General features: G+C 32.8%; 2 protein-coding genes across 3 annotated transcripts; one reads left to right on the forward strand and one right to left on the reverse strand.

Annotated features, from left to right (window-relative positions):
* The first annotated feature begins 4,097 nt into the window (after window positions 1–4,097).
* On the forward strand, window positions 4,098–6,651 carry LOC140957571 (probable receptor-like protein kinase At1g11050). Of its 2 annotated transcripts, XM_073414884.1 has the most exons (2): window positions 4,100–4,264; window positions 4,383–6,651. In XM_073414884.1, exon 2 carries the CDS (start codon window positions 4,601–4,603, stop codon window positions 6,224–6,226), a length of 1,626 nt encoding a protein of 541 aa, XP_073270985.1. In that variant the 5' UTR covers window positions 4,100–4,264; window positions 4,383–4,600; the 3' UTR covers window positions 6,227–6,651. The 2 variants fall into 2 exon arrangements, with proteins under 2 accessions (XP_073270984.1, XP_073270985.1); XM_073414883.1 differs by having other exon boundaries at window positions 4,098–6,651.
* An 886-nt stretch (window positions 6,652–7,537) lies between these two features.
* Window positions 7,538–15,231, reverse strand: LOC140957283 (putative transferase At1g60990, chloroplastic). The gene is made up of 13 exons (XM_073414466.1): window positions 14,957–15,231; window positions 13,798–13,899; window positions 13,203–13,236; window positions 12,564–12,637; window positions 12,400–12,465; window positions 12,246–12,310; window positions 9,786–9,873; window positions 9,623–9,688; window positions 9,046–9,211; window positions 8,449–8,532; window positions 8,243–8,370; window positions 7,821–8,025; window positions 7,538–7,761 (listed from the first exon to the last, which is right to left on the reverse strand). The coding sequence occupies exons 1-12, from the start codon at window positions 15,146–15,148 to the stop codon at window positions 7,849–7,851; spliced, it is 1,242 nt and encodes a 413-aa protein (XP_073270567.1). The 5' UTR covers window positions 15,149–15,231; the 3' UTR covers window positions 7,538–7,761; window positions 7,821–7,848.
* Between the last annotated feature and the right edge of the window lie 1,011 nt (window positions 15,232–16,242).

Consider the following 16,242-nt stretch of genomic DNA (forward strand, 5'->3'; position numbering starts at 1 on the left):
TGGCCCGCTAATCAAATAGTGCTGATTTGATTTCTTTGAAGACAGATGCAACTAATCTGATCCGATATTCTTTATCAAGGCAATACATTGGACTATACTAATATATATTCATACTATTAAGACAAAAACTTGTGTGAGACAGTCTCACGAGTCTTATTTAATGAGACGGATATCTTATTTGGGTCATTCATGAAAAAATATTACTTTTTATGCTAAGAGTATTACTTTTTATTGTAAATATCGGTAGGGTTGACTCATCTCACAGATAAAGATTTGTGAGACCGTCTCACAAGATACCTACTCTACTATTAATTAAACTTAAACTCCTGCCGTAACTAATTTTTAGTACGTTGGTAACATTTTTTTTTATATATAAATTCAAAGATATCATTTAACAATTTAACTTCATATTCCAAATTTATTATATCATATATTCTCTCCTATCATTTCAATATAATAAATTGATAACTTTCATTTAAAAATAAAAATACAAGAAAGGTTGTTTGGCTAATTATATATATACAAGTGTTATCACTTGACGGGCAGTGGAATAATCCTTTATCTGGCAAGTAAGCTAAATGTCAACTTGGGCAGCTTACAAACGACACACACCACCCGACCCGAATCTAGATATTCTTGGGTCGGGTGAGTTTTCGGGTTTGTGGGTTCATTTCCGATCTTAAAGATGACGATGAGGTTGTATTCGGATGCATGTATTTGATTTAGATGGAGTGATTTAATTTGGTACAATGATTTTAAACATTTGGATGATGTTAATATTGAAGTATTTGAAATTCCTTTCAATTAGAAGAGAAAATGCTCAAACTGATAAGAGTGTGAATTTGAAATATCGTAAAGAAGTTTATAATTTTTTCTATATTTTATACCAGATTCTTACCTGATATGAGTCGTGAATCAATCGCCTCATGACCAAGTCTAAGGTGATATCAAAAGAGAAGAAAATATATCTTCTTTCTCTAGAGTATAAAATATCTTCTTCATCTGTCCTTTATATATCTTCTTTCTGTATAGTATAAAATATATTCAAACGCGATATCAAAAGAGAAGAAAATATGGTATGGTCTATTCAATTCATTCATTTAAACACAAACATCTGTTATTTAATTGAAAAAAGTTTGCTAATGATTGAATTTGTTGTGAAAACATATTAATTTTTGATAAATCGTTGATGGTTTTAAACTCAGAAATTTATTATATATATATATGACAAAAACATGTGTGAGACGGTTTCACGAGTCGTATTTTGTGAGACAGATATCTTATTTGGGTCATCTATGAAAAATTATTACTTTTTATGCTAAGAGTATTAATTTTTATTATGAATATCAGTAGGGTTGACTCATCTCACAGATAAAGATTCGTGAGACCGTCTCACAAGAGACCTACTATATATATATTTTTCAAGAAAGTAGGTTGATTTGAAACGAACAATTCGGCTATAATATAGTTTTGATTTCTATTGAATTTTCATGTGTGGCGTTGCAATCTTGTGCAACACAATAAAAACTATTTTTTGAGTGATTTGATTGAGTTTTATAATATCTCATTTCACATAATACGTGAGATTATAGCAATAACAATGTATAATTCATGAGATTAATATTTTATTTTTATATCGTAGGATTGTGATCTATTTTTTATTCTGAAATAAAAAAATTTGATAATTATTATTTATTTCAGTATATATATTTTATTTTTCCCATGGTTCTTCATTAATATTATTATTATTATAATTTGAACATTGTAGTTCTTTTTTATTGTCGTGTAATCTTAACAGAACTTGTATTTTTTTTTTTTTTAAGAATTCAACTACACAATATATTGAGTTTGACAAAAATAAGGTGCAAATGCATACATTTTCTTCAACTTGACAAGAAAAATCATTGAAAGGAAAGCAATTTCCATGTTTTTTTTTTGTTTTTTTTTCTCTCTTTGAAAGGAACGTAATTTCCTTGTTGAAGGCTTTTTCTTTGAATTTTTGTATTATATTTACAAATTTGTCATCGTACTTTGCCGCGTTGTTTCCATTATCGGAAGGGTATGAGTTTTTAATATTTTGAAAAATATTAATAAGTGTTGATGCATAATCATTTAGTACCAATTACGGGTGTAAACGAATCGAACCAGTTCGCGAGGTTTTCGAGTCGGTTCGAAATATATTTGATTCGTATTTGAGCTTATCGAATTTGAGCCAAATTCGAACATGTTCAAACTTTTTTCGAGCCGCACTCGAGCTCATATGATTTGTTCGATAGTTCGCGAGCTACTCGTGAGTTTAATACTTTATTGTATAATATAATTATATATTAAATAAATAAATTTTTAGTCTTTCGAGTACTTATTTTCGAGCAATAATTCAAATCGTTCGAGAACATGTTAGAATTTTTTAAGTCGAACTCGAACACGAGCTTTAATTCAAACTGAATTCGAGCCAAAATTTTTAAAAGTTTTTAATTTTGAATCGATCTCGAATTCGAATAGAACTAATTCGAGCCAAATTGCATAATTCAAATTTTCGTTATATTCAGCTCGATTCGGTTTGTTTACACCTATAATACCAATATTTCGAGTTCGAGATGATGTATTGAATTCGAGATCTAATAGTGACAAAAACTCTTCTCACGGCCAAAGAAAATATTAATAGACTTATTGAAATATTTGATTTAACCTTTTTTTAAATATCAGCATTATATATATATTTTTAAAATAAAATAACATAAAAAACCGTTGAATTATCATTATTGATTTTGGTAAAGTCAGCTTCTAAATTTTGATAATGTTAAATTCCAAGCATATCTTTAATTTCAAATATGTTAATTAATTAAAATTATTTTTCATGAACACAAACGTAATAGAATATTGTAATTTATATTAAAATGACAAAATATAAATATATAATCATACATGGATAATTCATACCAAAAGTTTATAATTTCACAAAAATATTATTAAATTAATGCATTAAAAATTAAATGAAAAACAAATTCATTCATAACAAATTAATGATACTCAAATTTATTTTCTCAAGCACCTAAATTGCTGAATTGTACTCACTTTAAATTAAATAAATTAGACTTAAAAAATAACATAAAATTTTAAAAATCATCCCATCGAAAATAGTAAAGAATTTCATAATTATAATAAATTTACATGTTTTTAGTAAAAATATGAATTAAAATTTAAAAAAAAAACTGAAAGCTGCCCTATACTATATTCAAAAAGTAATATCTCAGCACTATATTGTTAAATATTGAATATGAAGGACGGAAAAAAATAATCAATGTCTTGTATAGTGATCGTTTCCTTGTGGGTAATTTGTTTAACATGTGTTTTTTATGTGTCTCTACAAAAACCCAAAACATTAAAATCGTTAAAATTAAAAAAATAAGATTATAAATATAGTAAAAACATAAATATTTCATTTTCTTTCCCATTTTATGGCACTACAAAGTTACCCTTCTTTTTATAAAAGGATTGGCAAAAAACGAGGAAAAAAATATAATAGGCAAAAACTTGTGTGAGACGGTTTCACGGGTCATATTTTGTGAGATGGATCTCTTATTTGGGTCATCCATGAAAAAATATTACTTTTTATGCTATGAGTATTACTTTTTATATGGAATATCGATAAGGTTGACCCGTCTCACAAGAGAGCTGTTCAATATAATATTCATGTTTTCATTAATATTTAGAACAATATAATTTCCTTAGATCATTCAAAAATTTCAATAAAAGATTTTACCTTGTTTTGGCAAAATATTTTAGCCCATTGATCTTCTCACATAAATTTTAGGTGATCTAATATAATATTGGAAGTTAATATAATTTCCAAACATAATATATACTAGTAAAAGATTCAAGATCAAATAATATTAAACAATTAACACCAAATTATTTTCAATTTTGAAGAGTTAATATTTAAAAAGGAAGTTTTATTTAGATTTTTTTCAATATAAAATATGAAATGATTTGAGAAAGTTTTTAATAAAGTAATTATAAAATTAAATATTTTAATGGTATTTAATTTTTTTTTCCAGCAAACTAAGTTTTATTAATTTATATTCTTCTAAGGTTCTCTTCCACGAAAGCCCTGAGAGACTTCTTGTCCATTTCATATTCTAAGAAAACTACGTTGCACCACTATAAAGCCATTTTTCCCCTCGAGAAAAGTCGTACAAATATTCAGAAAGAAAAAAAAACCCAATAAACTTTGTTGGTATCTTCTCAATCTTGACTTAGAAAGGTATCTATTTTTTAGTGATCTTTTTAATGATGAAGAGGATTCATTGATATGTTGTTATTTCTCAATTAGCTCCAAAATATGATGATTCTTGATCATCTAGTTGTGCTATTATCTGTAGTTTCTCTCTGTATTCTCCCACAAATTAGTGCTTCATCTTCTCCAGTCCTCGAATCATCGTGTCCTTTCGACTTCAAATATGTTTTGAAACTTCCATGGGATTCATCTTCTTGTCAAGAAGACAGCATTAGGAACACAAAAGAACTTGGTGAATCTAGCAATTGTTGCCAGACTCTTAAAAGTCTGTATGGCGTAGCCTTTGCTGAATACCTCAAACAAATGTCTCTCTTTCGATTACCGGATCTTCAAACATCGGTTTCTTGTTTGTTGGATTTTCAAGAAATGCTTAGCTTCCTCAAGTTGCCTGAAAATCTCACTTCTTTGTGTTTTCAGGCCTCACAGTTCGTTAACACTACTGATGTGTGTGCCGGAATTCAAACCGAAGCCGAGTGGTCATCAGTTTTGGGGTTGGATACGTCCCTAGAAACGGGATGTAGCCAAGATTTAACAGACCTTACTGCCTGTGATTCGTGCGTGATTGCTGGTTTTAAGGTTCAGGCTCGGTTGATGAGTGTAGATGGGAATCATACTCATTCAAAAGGCTGTTTTTACTACACAATTCTTTATGCTGCAGGAAAAGTTAACAAGTTTGGCCCTAAGAGTAATGGAGCACTTTCATGCATTTTTGGCCTACCTTTGAACTTGAAAAAAGATGCAAAGAAATGGGCTCTTGTTTTTGGCTCAACCGTGGGCGGTTTTGCGGTTGTAGCAACGATTCTTTTGATCAGTTTTGTGCTGAGTGGGAGCAATTGGCCGAAAAGGGAGAGAGTTTCAGAGATCTTTTCAGTATCGGATCAAGATTTAGAAGAAAATGCGCTACTGAACTGGAGACCAAAGACTGATACATTCTGGTTCAGTAGTGAAGATCTTGAAAAGGCAACAAACTTCTTTTCATCCAAGAATTTCATAGGACAAGGCCAATCCGGTGTCGTTTATAAAGGGAAGTTACCTGACGGAACCATGATTGCTGTCAAGAATATCGTGGATTCAGATTTTCAGGGGGAATTTGATTTCTATCGTGAAGTTGAGATCATCAGTGTTTTAAAGCATAGAAACCTTGTGCCTCTTCGAGGCTGCTCTGTGTCGAGCGGGGATGCATATAGTGAAAGAGAGAGCCAGAAATACTTGGTATATGATTACATGCCAAATGGGAATTTACATGATCATTTATTTCCATTGCGAAAAGGTAAATATGGTAAGAAGCCAATGACGTGGCCTCAGAGAAAGAACATAATCTTGGATGTGGCAAATGCATTAGCTTATCTTCACTATGGAGTGAAGCCTCCTATATATCACAGAGATATTAAGCCTACAAACATACTGTTAGATTCAAGTATGAGAGCCAAAGTCGCAGATTTCGGGCTCGCAAAACAAGGACAAGAATCCATATCCAATTTCACCACTAGAATAGCAGGTACTCACGGTTACTTAGCACCTGAATACGCTATGTACGGTCAGCTGACAGAAAAGAGTGATGTTTATAGCTTCGGAATGGTGATTCTTGAAATAATGTGTGGCAGAAAGGCTCTTGATTTGTCGGAATCGACGTTTTTGATAACCGACTGGGCGTGGCCGTCTGTGAAAGATGGAAAGATAGAGCATGTTTTGGACGTTTCATTGTTGGAAGATGAGGGATGTGGAGGAAAGAGATATCCTAAGGTGATAATGGAAAGATTTGTGAAGATTGGGATATTGTGTTCTCATTTGATGGTGGCTTTGAGGCCTACAATATCGGATGCTTTGAAAATGTTGGAAGGAGATATTGAGGTTCCAGTGATTCCTGACAGGCCCTTGTATGCTAATAACAACATGTTCAATTCTACTTACAGAAGAGAGGGGATTTAGAGTAAATTGCGTCAAAGTTTTGAATCTTCTATGCTACTACATTAGTTGTTATACCAATCAGATTCAAAGTAGTAAAAGATGTAACATAGAATAATACACAAGATTTCATGTGTGGGGGATGGACTTGCTGTACAATAGTTTTTGGCAGGTTTTTTTGGACAGATGAGGTCTAAGTTGCATTGTTGTGTTACCTTACTCACTATGTAGCATAAACATACTACATTTTAAATCAGTTTTTTTTTTGTCCCTTCAATGGTGTTTATGTAATCAAGGGTGTAACCTAATGGACGAAGGGGCAATTTTTCCCTGTATTTTTTTTAAATATTAATTAGTTTTTAATCGCTAAAAACTAAGAATTTTGTTACGAAAATGTATGCCTCCCCCAAAGAAAGGGAAAAAAGGTGGAAAATATTGAGTATTGGCTATTGATTTCCTTTTAATTTCCAATATCAAGTTGTTACATTGCTCATGTGGGTACACAACGTTTCAAGAATAAACATCAAATTTATATCTTTTAGCCTACTGTGACAAACATATTTTATCGATAAAAAAAAAAATCAATATCATGAATAAGAAGAATAATTTCGGGACAAAAACTTGTGTGAAACGATCTCACGGGTCGTATTTTGTGAGATGAAGCTCTTATTTGAGTCATCCATGAAAAAATATTAATTTTTACGCTAAGAGTATTACTTTTTATTATGAATATCAATAGGGTTGACCCGTCTCACAGATAAAGATTAGTAAGACCGTGTCACAAGAGACTTGCTCCAATTTCGGAAACCATTTGGTATGGAATTTGTTTCCTTCAAATATGTAGAATTAAAACGTCCTCAAGTTGACATAATCTGTGCCACTGATGGGAAATGCCTTCTAATATTCATTCATCTTTTAACAATAATTTTAATTGCATATTAATTAAGTAAATCGAATATTGTTAAATTTATAACGATCACTGTGAAAAAACAATTCAATTTCCGATCACAATCTTAGTCTGCAAAATCAAATATAATGCTATTTATAATTGTTAAGAGTAAACCGATAATTTATCATTCATTACATAATAATATCTCAATCTAACAAACCAAATAATAGCATATCATTATTTATATAAAATTATTTAATATCCAATCCCATCTATTCATTTCAGTCATCACAGATTAATTTATCCGCAAACAATCTCATCACTTAAACCAAAAACGGTGCACAACTTGGGAGTCTTTGTGAATCCAATCATCCACATAAAACATATAATGAAGTGCATTAAAATGCAGAATATTAAGGGGATTGGAAACAGCTTTCATAATGGAATACTTCAATACACTTCTGACAAATATCTATAAATTTTAGAGAAAAGTTCAAATTACATCTGCATACATGAAACATATGATTACTATACCAATTACCAAGTCTCATCTTGTTTTTAACCAGCTAAAATTTGCGATTCAATCCTTATATGGTTTATGCTCACATGCACTTCACACACCATATTAACTGGAAAAACATTGTTCTAATATTTTCTACACATAAACTAGCTATGTAGTGCCCCATAATACAACAACGAAACAGGAATACATTATCTCAAAAGGCATACCAATGTTTGGAGGACGATAGTCACAAGGCTAAGTCTTTGGTGGTGAAAGTTGCTCCCTAAGAAAGGGAAGTTCCACCAGTTTACCAATGGCACCCTCACCAACAGTTACGGAGTCTCCCTCTGAAGTCACTCTCCTCTTGATATATCCCAGTCCAAATAGCTCAGATCCTTTCCTACCAGCTGTGAAGCTTGTCAGTTTGCCAACCTGCAGTTTACAGGCATTGTTCGCAACTTTAGATGTTGAAAAAATACAAATGACAGTGACACTGAAAACGGAAATTGGCTCCATGAATGGTTGTCCTGTCCATTTGATACATAGAGAAGTTAAAGCTCCCAGAAAAAGAATTTTAATAAGAAGCTTCTTAGGTATTTTGCCTCAAAAAATTATTTTTTCATAGCGTAGAGAAGAACATGGGGACTACCTTATTTCCATCAAAGGTAATGATATTGCCTGGTTCCACTGGGGATGATAACCGTAAACCCCATAATCTCTGCTTGACTCCATCATAAGTTACAAGTCTGGATATGGTCTCCTGTCCTTTATAACACCCTGCCAAAGAAACCCATGGCTTCAAAAAAACAACCATGTAAGATTTCACTTGAGAAGAAATGTAGTAAAAAGTGCCACCTTTATTCAAAGAAACTGCCCTCCAGAGACCTGCCTCCAAAACATTATATTCGTCCGTGAGTTCTTTTCCAGGAGCAGGTCGTCCTGCAAAATTTAACATGTAAACGTCTGTTGCAAATTGTAATTATACTAATATCAACCCAGAGATAAACTCTGTACAAGAGGAACTCTCCTCTTTCCTAGCCTAAGCTAGTAAACCACTCAACAAAATAAAATACTCAATGCCTAACCCAAAACAACTCTCTCCTCTTACATTCTCTTTTCCCTTTCCCAAGTTATGGCTTCTAGAATTCTCTTACTAACTAGAGAATGACTTTGGACCATTTTATTAAAGCCCAATACGAAATAACTCAAGTCCCTAACAATGTCTGCAAGAAATAGACGGTAAATTTGCACAATAATATAACATGACTTCATTGATATGTAAACGAGAATCCCAAGTTGCCACAATATTTCAGAAACTCTAAGATCCCAGAACATGTCAAAGAAATACTGTAGGAAAAGTCGCTCAACCTCAACGAATTACAGAAAAAACACACACATGCCAAAATGCCCATGAAGAACAAAAGAATAACAAAAAAGAGCCAATTTTTTTACCTCTTAAAATCCTCAATGTTTCCCAAGCATTAGCACCCATAGGAACTGCGCCTTGACCTACAAGAGTCTTCCAGACAGATCCAGCAGCAGATGGAGACATCATTAAGGTAAATCCTTCTTCTGAAATTGTACTTCCTACCGCCACAGTCAAAGGGATCCCACCGATCTGCATAGCATAAGGAGTTCTATTGATTTCCCATTATATATAATATTCTGCAAAAAGAATAGCAAATTAAATAACTGTAACTACTCAAATAACTGTAACTACTCAGATTCATCATCTAGATGCGGGCTTCTTACTAATTAAACTAAAAACAAATCTAATCTTAACTACATTCTTTTCATTACTGTAAGAAATGAGTCCGCCATTCGACATAATATAAAAAAGTGATACTTGCAGAAAGCTCATAACCTAGAAAGGCAACCCAAAGAGCTCACGATGAATTCACAGCTGATGGTAGCAAAAACATCATTGTTACTACTTACTAATTCATTCTCGAGTTGAAATTTCCAGTTTTGAATAAAGAAACCCAAATAAAGTTTGATACGGCTTCAGCATCTTGGAACTAACACTTACATTGTAATGTTTGTGAGAACCATATGGTTGACCAACAAGATTACCCACATTCAAATTCTTCATCATCTGTTTCCGCATCACAAATCAGCAAAAACAGAAGATATCTAAGGACATAAATGTAAACACAAAAAGGAAAAGATTATATTTTAATGAAAACACATACTTCAACGCTTTTAGGTCCCAATAATGCAAACATCCTAGTCTGGTTCGTAATATCTTGAATTTCCACTTTGTCAGCAAAAAATATGTACCTTCAAAACAAAGATGTTTGCGTACAAAGAGATGTAAAACTGTGATTGAACAGCCAATGGTGTGTGCATCCACATGTACGAGTTTTTGAATCACTTAGTACTAACTTTTCAATCTTAGGGGTTATAGCCCATGATTTGTGTTGGTGGCATCTTATAGCCAATAACTTAATTCAATATTTACTCAGGAGTGGCCGATAAAAGGTTCAATAACAGTCAATGAACAACAAAATAAAACTATTCCGGCTAACAAATATTTTATTAATTTAGCAACTTTACACTTTGAGTACAGCTCCTTTTAAATAATTACAAAATACAAATGAAGATCCCAATATTTTAGGCGTTAGGATCAATTGGATTTGATTTTATCCAATCTAACTAAATATTTCTATGTTCCCCTTCTTCAAGCTGGGCTTAGATGTAGATGAGACCAGTCTTGTGGACAAGAAATTCAAAAATATTCTCACTCAGCCCTTTAGTAAGTAGCTCGACTAATTGTTGTGAAGTAGGAACATATTCAATCTTAATCGTGCCTTCCTTCAGCTTTTCTTTAATAAAGTGCCGCTCTACTTCAACATGCTTTGTTCTATCATGATGAACTAGATTACGAGATATACCTATGGTCGACTTGTTATCACAATAGAGTTTCATAGGATTTTCAAATCCTGCTTTTTAATTTTTCCGTCACTCTCTTAATCCAAACAACCTGACATGTTCCAAGAGCCATGACTGTATATTCTACTTCTACACTGCTTTTAGCCATAACAGACTGTTTCTCGCTATGACATGTTACTAGATTTCCCCACAATAAAGTGCAACATCCTGATTTTGATTTTCGACCATCAATTGAACATGCCCAAGCAGTATTAGTAAATCCTTACACTCTTACACTAGTTTTAGCAAAGAATAAGACTTATCCTGTTGTTTGCATCAGGCATCTTGATACATAATATTGAGAACCTGACATGGAAAATTCATGTACCAGTTGACCAAACTGATCGCGAATGCAATATTTGCCCTTTTCGTGAGAGATAAATAAGTCTTCCAAGAAGGCGTTGATAATTTTCTTTGTCGCCGAGTCATCCTTCCAACATTTTCCTTTATTACCAAGTTCAATCCGAGTCTCACTTGGTTAACACCCTAGCATATATGTTTCCTCCAAGAGGTCTAAAGCGTATTTCCTTTAGGAGGCTGAATCCTTTTCGTACTTCTTGCAATCTACATTTCTGATAAGTATTTTAAAGCTTCAAGGTCTTTGACTTCAAATTCATTGGCCATCATTGGTTTGAGTTTTTTCATATCTTCATTCTCACTCCAAGGGACACGAGTATGATTAACATAGACTATGAAGATGACGACCTTTCCTATTTAAAAGTGTCCCACAAGCATGGAGTGGCCAGCCTATCCCTGATTGTAGCCAAAATTCTTGATGGCCTTCGAGAACCTATTAAAGAATGCTCGAGGAGATTGTTTCAAGCCATCAAGTATTTGTTGATTTTACAAACAGTTTCATTTCCATCTTCAAATCCAAGGTTAAAAAGGCATTTTAAATATCAAACTGATATAGGATTAACAGCCAAAGAGAGAAGGATCCGAACCGTATTAAGTTTAACAACCAGGGCAAACAATTTGTTATAGTCAATTCCAAAAGTTCGCATAAAACCTTTGGCCACTGAACGAGCTTTATTCTTTCCACCGATCAATCTACCTCATATTTAACAGGAAATACAAACCAAGATCCCAAGTTTCTGGGCATTAGGATCAATCTATATCTATTTACAAAGAAATACACCCTAACAAAATAAAATGGATTCTATTAACTATAAATAAATGAGATTTGATTTTATACAATCTAACCACATATTTCTACAGTAATGCTCTGCGTCTTAAACAGTGTCAAGAAAAAAATGCACCCTCGGATTAATAAGCGAAAGATAAATACTTTCTCACCAGAAGTTAGTGCTTGGTTTTCTTTATCATTTATTTAGCATCAATTTTAGGAATATAGGCTTTAGAAAAAATGCATACAGTTTGGAAAGGTATAGAAGTCCAAAGAGGTACATAAATCAAAGATTTGATCAACTGAAAGATGCCGAGTTGGGATGTGGTCAATGCGCAAACAGATGCAGTTAACAGATTTTTTAATCATAGCCTCGGCTTCCTATAAAGGATACAAAGTCTCAGACAGATTCAGTTCCAGATCATTATGTCACATAACAAGAAAGTCATTTCTTTTGGTGAAAGAGGGGAAGGGGGAAGCTGATGTTATGCAAACTCGGGAATATAAAAGGTACAAATGCATTCATGAGACAATCATTTAGAGGCTAAAGGAAAGTATGGTAAATGAAGATTGAAAGGGAATATCTATAACATACTTCTTCAGCATTTCAACAATGCTTCCACAAGTTGTTGGTGAGACCACCAACACTACTGCATTTTTCTGTTGATGTAACAATAAGGGAAGGATGAGTAAAAAGTTTGTAAGTATCGGAAATCAACTATCAGTTACAATTTCAAAATAGAGATTACCATGACCCATGCATGAGAAAGGTCAATTGTTCGAGCAGTTGACGTCACGAAAACAGTATCACAACCCTAAAAGTATAACAGAGCAATCAACATTCGAGCCGAAACAGACTAGCCTCTCTTGGAGCTTACATGAAAGGAAAAATGTGAAAAATGCCCAAGACTACCTGGCCTTCACTAAGAAATTCAAAGTTTGCGGTAGATTGATTGTGCAGAAACTGTATTCGATCTTGCCCACTGACTTCATCAGAAATCAAGATAAAAGTGAAAAACAATCACTATACCCAAGATAAATTTAAAAGAGAATGTCGGTGTATTCAATTGGATAATTTACAATATACGCCAAGAATATGTTATATTTTAGGTATGTGTATACACATGGAAACCATCAATGAAACCTATCAAAACAGATGGAAAAATTAGTAATTCTGACCACATAAGAAGAGTATTTGTGCTATGTGGCCATCCCATCTAAAAGTTTGACATGGTGGAGAAAAAAGGCATTTAATAATTAATCTCTTCAATATGACACCTCATAGTGACGAGATTAATTCCAATTCTAGGGCCATTTACATGAAACATTCCTAGGTCTTTTGCATGGATTTCATACCATGTTAGGTGATGATGTCATTGAAGAATTGAGTTGTTAGAGAGCGAAGAGAGATATAATATTTGTCCGCATAAAAAATTTGTTTCTTTTGAAAAACTGATTATGTAATGATTTGTCAAAAATTACACAAATAAAATGACAACCAACTAATTGAAACGATTTTTAATTCCGCAGAATATAATTTGGAAAGATTTACCTCTAATTCTGCCATAATTTGAAAGATCCACAACCTAAAAGAAAGAAAGCCAAATCAAATTTCTGGAACAAAGTCAATCATTAACAATAAATGATGTATTAATTTCTAAGCCATAAATTAACAAATGCAATAGCAGCTGCACATAATAAAAAAGAATGTAGAAATTATGCTAAGCCCTTATATTATGCAGACAAGAATTTTTGCAGATATCAATTTCAATTACTACATACACCCAAATGAGGCCTAAATTTTATAAGGCAGAATGTTGGATTAATAAAATAAGTTGAATATTGAAGAAAACTTTTTCACTTCCTTGAAAACAAGGATGCCCAACCCAAAACATCAAACAACAAACAAATTAATTTGACAAGTCCTGTGTTCAACTTACTGAAACTTTTGCGACCCTCACCATGCTGGTATTAAAGATTTATATTTAGCTATTTTACTCCCTGAGGAAAAGCAAGGACAAAAAGGTGCTGACATAAACTAATAAAAGAAAAAAAATGCTTCATTTGCTAAGGAATTACAAATGGTTTCTACTTCATTCACTAAGAAGAGCAAGGAAGGCATAATTTCAATTTTACCATCTACATACCGCAACATCATTGTTCACTGCATCTAATGCCTCATCATCATTATCAAATTTATTTGTTATCCAATCTTCCAAGAATTCTGGTTCGACTTCTGTAGTTGTCTCCTGAAACAAGATCCCACAAAAATTTACCAAGTGAGAACAAATAGAGCATACTTTTCTTTTCATTCATAAGCAAAAGAGCATGTAAATTTTAAATATCCCATGAAATACCAGAGAAACAATGCAAAGCAGGCAACACAAAGCATTTTGCTCAATTCCGGCAACACAACGAGGTTCATCATTAATTCAGTGATAGTACAAGTCATGCCTTTTCTTATCTTCAGTAACAGTAAACTCAATAGCTTGATGATTGGCATGGTATTTTTTGACAACAAAGATTAGCCACTAGTTGCCAGTCTTTCTCGCAAAGTCACACAACAGCGTAACTTTTGGACCATCCCATGTAATTGAAGAACTTGCGACCAAATTAGTTTGACGATGAATGGTTCGTAACATTGACATAATCACGAATATTATTCATCAGCCGATTTCAGCCAAATTTGCAGTAAAAAAATAAAGAACAATTTATGCTCAATTTGACAAGTACATTAGACAGATCAATTTTAAATTATTCCAACCAATGTTTTCATAAACATACAGTTCATATATCTATAAAAACATAAAATATGTGCCATTTCCATAGTCCCCACCACTAACCCAAATGCAGTAACATGTTCTCCATTCACTTCACATGATATTATTGATGGATGATAAGTAACTTGAGACTTTCTCCATCTCCTTTTCAGATAAGCTCTATACATAACATATGTTCTCTTAAAGAGCTCATACAGTTGAAATGAGAAGAAGCTTAAGACTAGCATCGAGTTAGTGTCCATGGAGTACACCAAATATCGTAGGCGATTCCATAACACCTCAATGCTTATCAGCTTCAGAGATTGAGCAATTTTATATTTCATACGTTAACTGCAAAATTAGTACCTAATGATTTCGGATTCGTGTCTCTAGTTGGACTTCAATCGTAACAGAATTCACAAGTAAAAAAAAAAAAAAGATTTTGAATTCCAATTGAACAGAAAACCATCAGTTTAACTTGATATCATCACCATGCGGATTCGGATTTCTCAATCAACAGATAAAATGATCGCGAAGGGACGCGTACGGAAGTGTCGAGGTCTATGGGCGGAGGAGAGAGTTCGAAAGGCAACGCGCAATATAGATACAGCTTCTTCTTGTTGTTGCTTTTGCAGCAGCGAAACGCGTCGTTTCGGAGCTTCGGAAACGGTGTCGTATCCGGAAACGATAGGCGGAGAGTGCAAGCCGGAGAGCTGAGGAGCACGGCTACGGAAGACATTGGTGTCCGTTCTCGTTCAGCTGATTCAGATTATAGCTGACGTCACCTACTGTCAGCTTAGCTCCGCTCTATATAAATTATTATTATTATTATAAATAATCAGCTTCAATACATATATTTTGAATCGGTCGCTATGTAAAAAATAAATAAATTTGACATATAAAATACGATTAAATTTAGTTGAAGTTGGTGAAATATCTCCAATCAAAACATTTTTTTGGGTTCACTTTCTACCCACAAAATTGTGATACTATGTCATACAAATTGTGGTACACTTCATGTGGAAATGTGGTACACTTCATGTGTAAATGTAGTACTAAAAAAGTATCCAGAGACTGAACATAAAAAAAAACGACGGCTGAGGACTGAAGGCCAATTTCCCGTTAAATTTATAGATTGTGAAGAAATTATAAGTGAGTGATGTTTGAAAATTTATAATTTTTTTTAATATTGATTATTTAATAAATAAGTGATTTTGAAATTAATTTTTACCAAAATACTAAAAATGCTTTTATTTTAGTGTTTGTAAAAGGCAGGTAAAATGCTCATAAAAAATTTCGTTTATTACTAAAATAAAATAATCATTTTTAAAAAATTCCATTAATTAGCTCTGTCCACTCTTGACGTTTTAATAATAGTCAATTTATTATGTCGCTGATTTTTATTATAACATATATGATCGTATTATAGAGTAAGAAATTTAAATCGATATACAAGAGGAATATGAAGCCATTGTGTCTAAATATGAATACATCTTCCCATTCAGTTCGAAAATTTTGTTTATTATTATTATTTGCTCTTTTATTTATCGTTTTGGATGCATTATGATGTCAATGTGTATATCACTACAAAAAACTATTCGTTGAAAACCGTCGCTGATGTGAATTTGACCATGAAAGGTTTGACTATCTCTACAGGCATGCAGATGGGACGTTCGTTGACGAGCGATCACGACGTGTCAATGTAGGTTTCATTTTCAAAAGTTATTTAAGTAATCAAATGTAATAGTTTTTAAATCAAATAAATAATAGGAATTATATTATACATCTCAGGAAGCTATGGATACATATATCGCTGAGTCGTTTACCCCGTAT

This window comes from Primulina huaijiensis, chromosome 14 (genome assembly GCF_012295235.1).
Source record: "Primulina huaijiensis isolate GDHJ02 chromosome 14, ASM1229523v2, whole genome shotgun sequence".
Lineage (NCBI taxonomy): Eukaryota > Viridiplantae > Streptophyta > Magnoliopsida > Lamiales > Gesneriaceae > Primulina > Primulina huaijiensis.

Bases quoted from the DNA above. Each gene is read 5' to 3' on its own strand.
- LOC140957571 (XM_073414883.1), top strand. From the start codon at position 4,343: ATGATGATTCTTGATCATCTAGTTGTGCTATTATCTGTAGTTTCTCTC.
- LOC140957283 (XM_073414466.1), bottom strand. From the start codon at position 15,148: ATGTCTTCCGTAGCCGTGCTCCTCAGCTCTCCGGCTTGCACTCTCCGC. The intron at 12,638-13,202 runs GTAAATCTTTCC...TTTCTGATGAAG, and splicing joins AAATTATGGCAGAATTAGAG to TCAGTGGGCAAGATCGAATA. The intron at 12,311-12,399 runs GTAATCTCTATT...TTACATCAACAG, and splicing joins TTTCTCATGCATGGGTCATG to AAAAATGCAGTAGTGTTGGT.